Source organism: Myripristis murdjan, chromosome 17 (assembly GCF_902150065.1).
Source record: "Myripristis murdjan chromosome 17, fMyrMur1.1, whole genome shotgun sequence".
Classification (NCBI taxonomy): Eukaryota; Metazoa; Chordata; class Actinopteri; order Holocentriformes; family Holocentridae; genus Myripristis; species Myripristis murdjan.
In genome coordinates, this window is record NC_043996.1 from 29263952 (window position 1) to 29275966 (window position 12015).

The 12015-nt window shown below is 42.0% G+C and overlaps 1 protein-coding gene across 1 annotated transcript; it reads right to left on the minus strand.

Moving 5' to 3' along the window:
- Nucleotides 1–304: 304 nt before the first annotated feature.
- On the minus strand, nt 305–8643 carry LOC115375344 (tripartite motif-containing protein 16-like). The gene is made up of 3 exons (XM_030074761.1): nt 8148–8643; nt 7009–8115; nt 305–493 (listed from the first exon to the last, which is right to left on the minus strand). Exons 1-3 carry the CDS (start codon nt 8622–8624, stop codon nt 305–307), a joined length of 1773 nt encoding a protein of 590 aa, XP_029930621.1. The 5' UTR covers nt 8625–8643.
- Nucleotides 8644–12015: the final 3372 nt, after the last annotated feature.

Consider the following 12015-nt stretch of genomic DNA (forward strand, 5'->3'; position numbering starts at 1 on the left):
AAAAAAATATAAAGTTGAAGATGGAAAAACAGTACTTTATCCAAAATGAGGTACTCTATTTCAAAACAAACTGTGCATCGGATATTCTCTACATTAAATGTAAACAATATTGCTCTTTAAAGCTGTACTTTAGCAAATTTAACATGCTATTGAAGGCATACAGGCCTCCCAAAAAAAGCACACAAAAAACAAAACGTAGTCTAGGTTATAGAAGTCATTAACAGTATCAAGGGCGTCACGTAGAGTTGTGGTAGTGCTCCCACCTTCTGGGGCTTGCTGGTGTGGAGGGAGCCCTATCAGCTGGTCAGGACGTGGTGGTGGATTCATGGGCTGCTGGACAGGTGGTGGTGTTGATCCACTGGCAGCTGGATGTTAGGAGGTTGTGGAGGATACTGATGTGACATGGACCAGCTGCTGGGGGTTGATGCTGCTGGGTTTGTTGTGGTCCAGGGTGGTACAGTGGAGGGATGAGGTAGAGCAGGATTGAATGCACCTGCAATTAGGGATGGGATATCGGTATCTGTGTATCGGGTGCCGATACAGACGTAATTCACAGAATGGATCTGAAACATGTCATGTGTGTTCGATCCAGGTTTTACACTTCAATCATCTCATTAGATAATGCCAGACATACTAGTAAGCTGATAAGCACCAATTTATCTAGCCGTTAGCCAAACAAAATAAAGATGTACTTCAGGTGTACAGGTAATCAAACTACCTAGCCTAGAGCAGATGGAGTTGTAGACAAAGTGTTATGGCAACAATCATTCAAAACAGAGCTGCTTGTTCTAACCGGGCTAAAAGTATCGGAACAGTATCAGGTATCAGGATTGATCAGATCGGGAAAAAAGTGGATCGGCCCATCCCTACCTGCAATAGCACTCATCATGCTCATTAGTTGCATGAACAGCTGGTTGTTGGAGTGATGCTGGTCCTGCATAGCCTGGTATCTTCTCTGTTTGGCCTCCTTTTGAGCCTGTAGACAAACTCAATCAATCAATCAATGTTTATTACAGACCCAGGGGGTCCAAGAGATAACACATACCACATTGGTTGCACCATGTGCACGTTACACTAGCCATACATATTAATGTACAGCATGTACACTGGGTAGACAGTGTTTACCCAGTGTACATGCTGTCCTACAGATGGGAATTGGTTTTGCAACAGCAGCAATGGTAGAGGGATACTGAAAATACAAGATTCCATAGCAGCTTGTGTTGTTGGTTGTGTTATGTTTTTGTCGCCCTTTGTGGGTTAATCAGCCACAATCAAACAACACATACCTGAACCATGTCTTTCAAAATAGCAGACTCCTCAGCCAACTGCCTCTGTTCCATTTCACACGTCTTGGATCATCTTTTTACTTTCTGTCAAGTATTCACGGAATTCAACATCAGCTTGGTTGGTTTTTCTTCCGAGCCTGGGCTCCAGGTATAGGAAGTTTTCCCCCTCTGGTGGACCCTCTACTGTTCCTGCTTGTTTTGCTTGTGCTTGGTGCTGGAGAATCCCATTCATCTCCCTCAGGAGCAGAGGAGTTTGGCCAGCCAGACATGTGGCTGGCTGGCTGACTCTGCCCCTGTTGATTGAAATAAACAATAGTTAGCTGTGTCATATTTGTGCAAAACAGACTTGTATGGTTGAATGGTTTGCAATAACTAACGTTAGCAAGCTGGCTAGCTACATAGCCCGAATAGGCAGATAGTACAGTAGCTTCAAGCTTGCTTGCTGCATTTTGACTTGAGAGCTTGTGCTTCCTATGTAAACAATGCTTTCCACCAACAGCTCTGCGAAAAGTTGAATAAACTAACATTAACTGTTAACGTTACTTACCATCATCGGCATCCTTGCCCATAAACAGGTCGGCTGTGCTAACCTTAGCACTGGCAGTGCTGGAAGCAGATGATGACATCTCATGGGACTCAACAATATCTACCGCATCAACGACAGGTTTTGTCCCAAGTATTTTGTGGAGGTCGTCGAACCAAGGGAACTTGTCTTTTTCAGAGTGATCACTGCCAGTTTTGTTCAATGCATCACGCACTTCTATGTATTCCGAACGAAGTTTTTTGGCCTTCACGCGGCACTGTGCGGCAGTCCTAGTAAAGCCCCTTTCAAGGAGCCTTTTGCTAAATTCTCCGTGTATTTCGCTGTTCTTGTGTGTTGATGAAAGTTGCGCGTCGATATACTCCTCTGACCAAATGTCTATGAGGCAATGAATCTCCTCTGGACTCCATGTCTGTCCATGACTTGTTGTGTCTTTCACCATGGTTGTAACCATAGTAACAATGTTGTCTTCTACCCATAAGCCCCAGCCCAGCTAACTACGGGAGCCTACTTGTGGAGTACACCAGGCTTGGGCCGACCCTGGGTTCGCTGCGCATTCATACCACTGGTTTAGTGCGCCGCACCGAACTAAAGGGCTTGGTGCGCCGCTCCGAGACCACCCCTTCCAGCCGCTCAAAGTACGGCTGTTTAGGTCGACCTCGGGTGCGGCTAGTTGTGTTCACATTACCTGCACCGCACCATTTAGGCCGGCCTAGACAGTTAGGTCCATAGATATAGAGAGAAAGCTAGATACGTCACCGGGCTGTTTTAGCACGGTGAGCGACGTGCTGACGCGGCGGCCATTGCAGAGGGGGCATCCCTCCCATTGTGGACAATGCCCGTACAATTAAAATAAATCATAACTCGCTTATTTCTCAAACATTTTTCACGTGTTTTTTTTGTTGTTGTTGTTGTTACGAACGTCATGACATGTTATTATAATACAGAAGTTTTGATTAAATAAAAAATCAAAAATTCTATATAAAATAGGCTACTTTTTACCCAGATAAGAGTAAAATATACTTGATACTTAATTATATTAACAATCAAATCTTTCAAACTAATATCTTATTACCCATATACATATATATTTAAAAATAAAATTAGTTTACAGCATTTAAATATATAATTTACTTACATTCTGTATATATAAATGCACACACAGTAGTGGAAGCAATCCGCTGTTTTATTTCAATGTACAAAAAACATTTTCGCATTATTAGCCGACTAATAATCATTTAATTCACAGTGTCAGTCACTTGGAGGAATAGAGAAGCTTGTCATAAAATCAGTTTGGATGAAAACGTAGATGGAATTTGGGCCGGGTCTACACAGGGGCAAGAGGGGGCCTGGCCCCCTCAAATAAATGTTGTGCCCCCTCAAACTAAATCCCCCAAAATATATTGTGCTGGAGCACAATGCCCCCTCAACATTTGTGGCTGCCCCCTCATACATGCCTGGCTAGACCCGGCCCTGTTTGGAAATCTGGTTTAATATGATTTAGGCTTTACTACTACTACTACTGATAATACTACTACTACTACTACTGCTACCACTGATAATACTACTACTACTGATACTACTACTACCATTGATACTACTACTACTACTACTACAGATCTGATCTTTGGTAGCCTAGCAGCTGGCTAGCATTGCCGTTTAGCTAGTAGCCAGCTAGTAACAGCAGCTCTCAACATGATTAAATTATGATAAGACTTAATATAAAACTAAAAGCTATTCTTATCTATGAAAGGTGATTCCCAGTTGCCTGGTTTCAGTATTCCTCCGGTTTGTACAGCCACACGCTGCAGTGTGCTGGCATCTCTGCTGCTGGGGCAGGACTGAAGAAGTTTCCCACTCCTGGAAAAGATATACTTTACAAATTTCAAAATTATTTTCCTTGGATCTGACAGCACAAACAACTTTTGTGCTGTCATTAGAGCACATTAGAGGAAAATTGAGCAAGTAACAAGCACAAACCTGTAACCAGCCTATTCACCTGCAGGTTATGGAGTAGAGGACTTTGCCCCCACTAGCTTAGCTTAGCCGTAGGCACGCCGATTTAATGGGCGTGTCGTATCGAGCTTTCTGTCTATATCTGTGGTTAGGTCGACCTAAACACCGTATGTGTGAAAATGCCCTAACGGTCAATCCGTAATTTTGTAATAAATAAGTCTTTTTGTTTCAACTGCATCCTGTGTTGTATTTGCAATGGTGATACTTTTTGGTTAAATACGGTAAGTGATACAACAGGTTAAAGTGAACTTCTATTTTAAAGGTGAAGTACCAAATTTTGTGTTTAATTCTTAAAAGTTATTGGAGGCACTGCCAAGTTATTTTACATCACTATCACAGTTATCACAGGTATATAGCGCCCTCTAAAGATGAACTCAGGCCCCGTCCCATTGTACTATAACACCCTAATTATCTCTCAATCAATATTTTCTAGCTACATGGGACTGGGGTTACATAAGTCACCGTTTAAGCCATGTTCAGTTTATCATGTTTAACTTTGATAAGTTGCAAATACATCCATTTGAACAAGTAATTTCACATCAAAAGAAAAAGACATGTTTTATTTTTTCATAAATGGAAAAAAAGGGTGAGGATAGTTTCAGTACAATATTTTCTGGAAAAAATGGCAGCCCTTTGAATTATGACACGAGAAAATTCTTTTAAAGATACTTGCTTTCAACATGTCCTTTTTTTTTTTTTTTTTTTTTTTTTAAGAGTGTCTGTTTTGTGTACATAAAGCTGTCAGCATGCACGTCGTATTATAAAACATAACCTTTACTTTCCGCGATGCCTGCTCAGAAATAAGCCACACATATATGCACCGCCGCAGGATTTTGGTTAAAAGGATTCATAAGTCGCTCTGCATATCCGAGCACACACACACACACACACACACACACACACACACGAGGCTAACACAGTCATGATGCATGTGGCCCTGCAGAGCCAAAGAGCATTTAACTACATCAGAAAAATGCAAAATTTCCAGGAATGAATGACTTGAATGGTATTTAATTGCATTTATGGGTAGACATCAAAACCCTAGTCATGACCTTTGACCCTTAAAGTCGCCGGTGAGCTCTTGGCCTCTGTAGGGCAGCAGTGCAGTGAAAATATCAAGCCTCAGCAAAGTATTTTATATATCGTGTACACGGTGCCATTATGCATTCAATGTATTTTTTTTTTCATTCGTTTTCCAGCTATCTTGTCCTGTATTTTTTTTTTTTTTTTTAAGAAACTGTGTATGTTTAAGCCATTTGATTTGGAAAAAAACGATGTCTCTGGGGGTCGAGTGCGTCCTCCGAACGGCGGTTTGTCTTCTCCGTCTTCTTAATTTATCTTGTGCCTTAAAAATCCACCTGACCCAGATATTAACAGTGTGTGTGAACAACAACAACAAGCAGACGCTGTTACTGTTTCCATGTTTTGGGAATGTCTCCTTTGATGTCTTTAAAGAAAAAAAAACTATTAAGCCTCATGCTGCTGGGTGAGCAGCATGAGGCTGTACATCGCTTCTGGTGTTTTGATTCTTTTTTTATTATTATTATTTCCGGCAGCACACAGAACCCTGTGACATATATCCCCCATATATAACCCATATCTCTGAATGAAAATGAAAAAAAAAAAAAAAAAAACCTTAGTGATATTTAGATTGAAATCCACCATAATGAAACATTTTCTTTCTTCCCCTTGGATATAATATCAACAACATTTACTAAACTGGAATTGAAACTTTAAAATTTACAAAGTGCCAGCAGAGGAAAACACAAAATATGAACTACTCAGTTATAATAAAGGGGAAACCTCTGGTGCTGAGTCCATTAAGGAACAGAAAAGCAGAAAATATTACAGGAACAACACAATTATGCAACAGATATTACAAGTGTGTAGACAACAGTTGATGTTTCCATATGAATAAATGTCCTCTGAACTCTCAGCGTCTGGCTGCTCTTTGCTGGGAAAAATCCTCTCCTGCGTTTTCTGTTTCCTGTTTGTCAGGAAGAAACAGAAGATGATGTGGGTGGTTAGGATGAGCAGCGATAGCTGCCATGATGGAACAGACAAAGAGGGCCAGCAAGGAACATGCAGGGAGGAAGAGGTTACAGTCCCGCCCACACTGTTTGACTGACAGGAGGAAATGCAGAAACACCTCAGTGACGCCATGAAGCTGCAATGACTCAGTAGTCCAGTAATTTTAGGCCAAAATTGGGGTCAACCTAGGACAAATTGCAAGAGAAGCAAACTCAACTGATTTTATATCCTCAGTTTGTCCTGAGTGAGGGAAAAAAAGTCTCAAGGAATCCCATTGGTGGAAAGTTTTGAAAATCACCTATTTATGACCACATATTACCAAAAACACTGTTTTTAACACACGGGTAAAGGGGTTCAAAATTTTACTTTCAGATATCACTATAAAAATTCACAAGTTGATTACTCACACAAAGACAAGAAAAAAAGTCAGTTACAAGTTCTTTGAATTATTCTGTTTACACATGCATATCACACATCTGATTTGATATGCGCTAATAAGGAATATAAGGAATAAATGCCAGAAGAGACATTTAAACAGTGAATTAAAAAGTTACTATATATAAAGTAACCTTGAATTAAAAGCTTACTATATAACAGTGAATTAAAAGGTTACTATATATATAACCTTTTAATTCACTGTTTAAATGTCTCTTCTGGCATTTATTCCTTATATTCCTTATTAGCGCATATCAAATCAGATAATGTGTGATATGCATGTGTAAACAAAATAATTCAAAGAACTTGTAATTGACTTTTTTTCTTGTCTTTGTGTGTGTAATCATCTTGTGAATTTTTATAGTGATATCTGAAAGTAAAATTTTGATCCCTTTCCCCTGTGTGTTAAAAACAGTGTTTTTGGTAATATGTGGTCATATATAGGTGATTTTCAAAACTTTCCACCAATGGGATTCCTTGGGACTTTTTTCCCCTCACTCAGGACAAACTGAGGATACAAAATTAGTTGAGTTTGTTTCTCTTGCAATTTGTCCTAGGTTTTTTCATAAAATGACTGGACTACAGGGAAAAAAAAAAATTATAAACAGAATCTTACAATTTGCTGCTTTAATACCAACTGTCTACTTGAGCTGGCAAAAACTCAGCCGAGGCTCCAGTTTTAAAAAATAAACCATAAACTCTAATTCCAGCATGGAGAGGCTGAGTGAATGTGGTCTGGACTCTGTGGAGGAGAGTCATGGTTTCAGAGACGTTGTAGAAGGACAGAATACCTGCTGTGTGATCCAGGTACACTCCTACTCTGGAGGACACAGGGACTGATGTGGGAGTTTTGATGCTGTTATGTCTGAACTCATTATTAGAACAATCTAATGTCCAAGACAAGTCATCGAATCCAAATCGACTCTCATCACCTTTTCTTCTAATATCGTTGTATGCGACTGCTATGGAAACACCTGACCCCCTCCTCTCCACCTCCCAGTAACAACGTCCAGTCAGACTCTCTCTACTCAGGACCTGATACCTTCCAGTGAATCTGTCTGGGTGACGAGGATATAACTGATCTTTTCCCATTCCTGTCACTTTTCTGTTCCCCTCAGATAATGACAGATAATTATTTGCTGTGTCTGGATCCAGTGTGATTTGACATGAATATTGTAAGAGTTCAGCTCTGGTCTTGGGCTCTGGTTGTGGCAGTAGAACATCCACTCCAGTCACTGTCAGTGAGGTCTTGGACCATTCCTCAGTAGGAAGGTCCTGTAGTTTCTTTCTCAGCTCTGACACAGCTGCAGTCACATCCTCAAAGTAGCTCAGAGGACGGAAATTGTTGCTGGGTGAGTGTGTAGATCCACTGAGACGTGACAGCGAGGAGTAGTTGTTTAGAAAATGGATGTGATCCTCTGTGTGTGAGAGCTGCTCCAGCTCAGCGTCTTTCCTCCTCAGCTCAGCGATCTCCTGCTTCAGCTTCTCCTGAAGTTCTTCAGCCCGACTCGCTTCCTCTTTCTGCTGGGATCTGATCTGCTGCTTCACATCAGACCTTCTTTTGTAAATCAAACGGATCAGCTCAGTGAAGATCTTCTCACTGTCCTCCACTGCTTTATCAGCAGAGCGATTGATGGCCTCCACCTCCTGCTGAAGCACCTTCACGTCTTTCTCTGTGTCCCAGATTCTCTGCTGGATTTTTTGCCGACTCAGCCCGAGCTCTTCCTGCCTCTTGGTTCTTTCTGCTGCAGCTAAGACTGTGTGGTGGCCTCTATGTCCATCCATGGAGCAGAGATAACAGATACACTGCTGATCAGTGCGGCAGAAATCTTCATCACCTCATCGTGACGAGAGCAGATGTTCTCCTGAAGCTGCACAGTGGGTTCCACCAGCTTGTGTTTCTTTAATGGAGCTGCATCGTAGTGAGGCTGGAGGTGCAGCTCACAGTAAGAGGCCAGACACACCAGACAGGATTTGAGGGCTTTCAGCTTTCTCCCAGTGCAGACATCACAGGCCACATCTCCAGGTCCAGCATAGAAGAGATTAGGAGGAGCAGCTTGGAGTCCCATCTTCTTCATGTCCTCCACTATTTCTGCTAACATGGTGTTTTTCACCAGGACAGGTCTTGGTGTGAAGGTTTGTCTGCACTGGGGGCAGCTGTGGATTTCCCTCTGCTCCTCTCCATCCCAGTATCTTTTAATACAGCTCATGCAGTAGCTGTGTCCACAGGGAATAGTCACTGGATCCTTCAGTAGATCCAGACAGATCGAACAGCAGAATTTTGCCGAGTCCATCTGAATTCCTCTCTGCGCCATTTCACCTGTCAGTGACAGTGAACGTCTGACAGTTTTACTTTCTCTGAAACGAGAAGAGGGAGGGGTTATCAGGCTCTGCTTTATTCCAGGAAAAGGAGCGGTTTCAAAGAAGCAGAGTGTGTTCAGCTCTGGTTTACAACATGAGGTGAAGATTATGACAAATCAACATGGAATCGTTAAACTTGAGAACCGTGAGCTCTCTGGGATTTAATCCTTTTTTCTCACAATACACAGTTGAACCTAACACAAGTGTCTTTCTCCCTGTCATAATTTAAGTGTAATGTGTTCTGTGATTTCCGAGGTGGACTGTAACTTGGGTGGTTTTCGCTCCACTGTGAAAATATCCGAATAAAACTGAACAATCTGCAAATGGAAAATTATTATATATATATATATATTTTTTTTTTTTTTTTTGTCAAATGCAGTGTAAACACATTCCATCCAGTCCTTAAAAGTTTCAGTGTTGGAACCTGGTGCTCCTTATACACAACTTATTACAACATTTCTTTTCTTTACTTGTCTTTAGAGATTTCAATTGTTATGCATTCAAGTATGTTATCAACAACAGTTGTCATATAATCCAGAACCTTGAAATTTAAATGTTTTTTCACATAGATATCGACTCCTCCATCACCCTTGTTTTGTTTATTTTTAGAGTTGAGTTTATAGCTATCCAATTCATGGTCCATCCCTTTCTCAGTGTTTTCCCAGGTTTCAGAAATTGCGATTATATTGAATGGGTGTGAGAATGTGTACAAATAGTCCTTGATATTATTGAAGTTTGGATACAAGCTTCTACTGTTGAAGTGGATAATCGATAATTTGTCCTTTGTTTTAATGTTTTGGTTATACTGATTGTCCGTGTCGTAGCTGCAATTATTGTTAACTATTAAGAAGAAATTATTGTCCGGGTCTTTGTCATGCTCCAGATGCAGTGTGTTATGATCCCTGTATTCAAATACTGTCAGTTCATGATCGCATTGAGACTATTTTCTAGTTAATTTATGACATTATGTGTTATATTGTTGTGTTTGTATGCTTCTTACCTGTTTGTATGTGTGTTACTTCCAAGTCCAGTTTATAGCAATCTGTCCATTTCCTCCTGAGTGAATATTATACCGGTCCAGTCACTTCTCAGGCACAGTGAACGTCTGACAGTTTCACTTTGACGCATCAAATAAAAGTTGTACTTCATAACTGGTTAGTCACACCCATCCCCACACAGGGAGGGTTTATCAGTCTCTGCTTCGTTCCATTAAAAGGAGCAGCTCTAGAGAACCAGTTTTGCTTTCTTATAACAAACATCAAAACAGCAACAACATTTAGTGTTTTAAAGAACCTTTTCTACTTTTTCTTCTTGTGTTGTGGTAACTTATACTTTCAGTAACACTTGACAAGTTCTCCTCCAAAGATCTAACTACAGTTCTAACAAAAACTGTCCAGTCAAACACTGAGTCTGTCTGGAGGTTTGTGAACGAGCTGTGATCTGTTCAACACCCCCAGTGACCCAGAAGGTTCCACTGATCAATGTTTTTTTTTTTTTTTTTAAAGATTGTTTTTTTTTTGGGCATTTCTGCTTTATTCGACAGTCAGTAGAGATAGACAAGAAAGGCAGGTGTGAGAGAGGGGATGACGTGCAGCAAAGGACCTGAGGTCGGATTCGAACCCCGGTCGCTGCGATCTGGACCAAGCCCTGGTACATGGTGTGCGCTCTTAACCGGTGAGCCACTGAGGCGCCCCAGATCAAGGTGTTTTTGGGTGATCTCGCCCCCACACCAGCATTTCCATCCCTTCCAGGGGACACAGTCCCCTCTGCCTATGTGTGTCACTGGAGGAAATGCTCCCACGGTGGTCTGTCCCGCCACTGGAAGCTGTTTCTGTCTCTGAGTCTGTATCCTGATGCAGGTACACATGGTCCTGATGTCTGTGGACAGAACATGACCATCAGTCAGATCAGCAGCACAGGAGACTGGTCCATTGCCGGTTACTGCTGAAGTTTCTCACATAGACATTGTCATCAGGTTTTAACTGTCTCTCTCATGCATGGTGATCATGTCCCTGCTTTTCTTTTCCTGTTTTCTCTCCACTTTTGCCTTAATGTCCAGGCATCAGGTCCAGTCTTGACTTGGGACCCTGTCCCGTCAGCATCTCTGCTGGTCTGCCTGCAGCTGTAGTCTGAGAGGTTCAGTCAAACCACTTGAGGTTTGGTTGAAAGGAGCCGGTGGTGTCATGTTCTGTTTGTCCCAGACTGATGTATTTAGCAGTATAAAGTAAATTAATGTCTGTTACGACCGGCTCGTTGGCCGCAACAAAAGAGGAGATGTACGAGAAGTTAAATTATAACAAACTGAATTTTAATCCAGTAAACAAATAAATGTATGGGGTATGGTAGGCAGTATCAGTGGTGTGGGTGAGTGTATGGATGCAGTGAGAGAGGTGTGGTGCATGTTGTCAGTGCAAAAAAGGAAAAGCAAACAAAAGAGAAGGCCAGCACGCCGGCAGGGTGCTGCCTGGAGCAAGGACCAGGGAGAGTGGAGAGCAGAGCGAGGGGGACTGGCGTCTGGGAAGGCGGGGTTAAATAGACCTTGATGGGAACACTGGCCAGGTGTTCCCAGTCAGGTTGATGGCAGACTGGACAGACCTGGAAGACAAAACACACACACACCAGTATGACGAACACAACACACCAGGCCTGGGGCCGTCACACCCCCCCCCATAAAGTCAGGGTCCCCAAAGGGAACCCTGGCTCCAAAATTGCCAAGCCACATAAACATCTATACTGAGCACTATAGTTATCAATAACTGCACTCATCCTAACTCCACATTATAATACCAATAAAAAAAAATGCAATATACAAGAAAAACAAACAGCTCACCGCTTTTGTCCCCCACAAATCCCAGCACTCTCTGCCTCAGCAACTGGTACCCTGAAGCAAATTTAAGAGGAGAGAAAGACCAAGAAAGATGGGACCCAAGTGGAGAGTAGGAAAAGGAAAAAAAAAACAATCACTAAGAAGGAGCCCGAGACAATGCATCCGCCACTACATTGTCTCGTCCCTTAACATGGCGAATGTCGAGGCTGTAAGACTGGAGGAAAAGAGCCCAGCGAACCAACCTCTGATTGGGAGACTGCAAGGAGCTAAGGAACGTCAGAGGATTGTGATCTGTAAAGACAATCACAGGTGAAGAGCTGACATACACACTGAAATGCTGCAAGGCCAGGACCAACGCTAGAGTCTCTTTTTCTATTACAGAATAATTCAGCTGGTGTCTGTTGAACTTCCTGGGAAAAAAACACAATGGTTTATCCACCACAAGATCATCAGGCTGCAATAGCACCGCCCCTGCTCCCACAGCACTAGCATCCACCTCTAACTTAAAAGGTCTATCC

Bases quoted from the DNA above. Each gene is read 5' to 3' on its own strand.
- LOC115375344 (XM_030074761.1), bottom strand. From the start codon at position 8,624: ATGGCGCAGAGAGGAATTCAGATGGACTCGGCAAAATTCTGCTGTTCG. The intron at 8,116-8,147 runs GTGATGAAGATT...ACTGATCAGCAG, and splicing joins TCTGCTCTCGTCACGATGAG to TGTATCTGTTATCTCTGCTC. The intron at 494-7,008 runs GTTTATGGTTTA...CCCTAATTGCAG, and splicing joins CTCTCCATGCTGGAATTAGA to GTGCATTCAATCCTGCTCTA.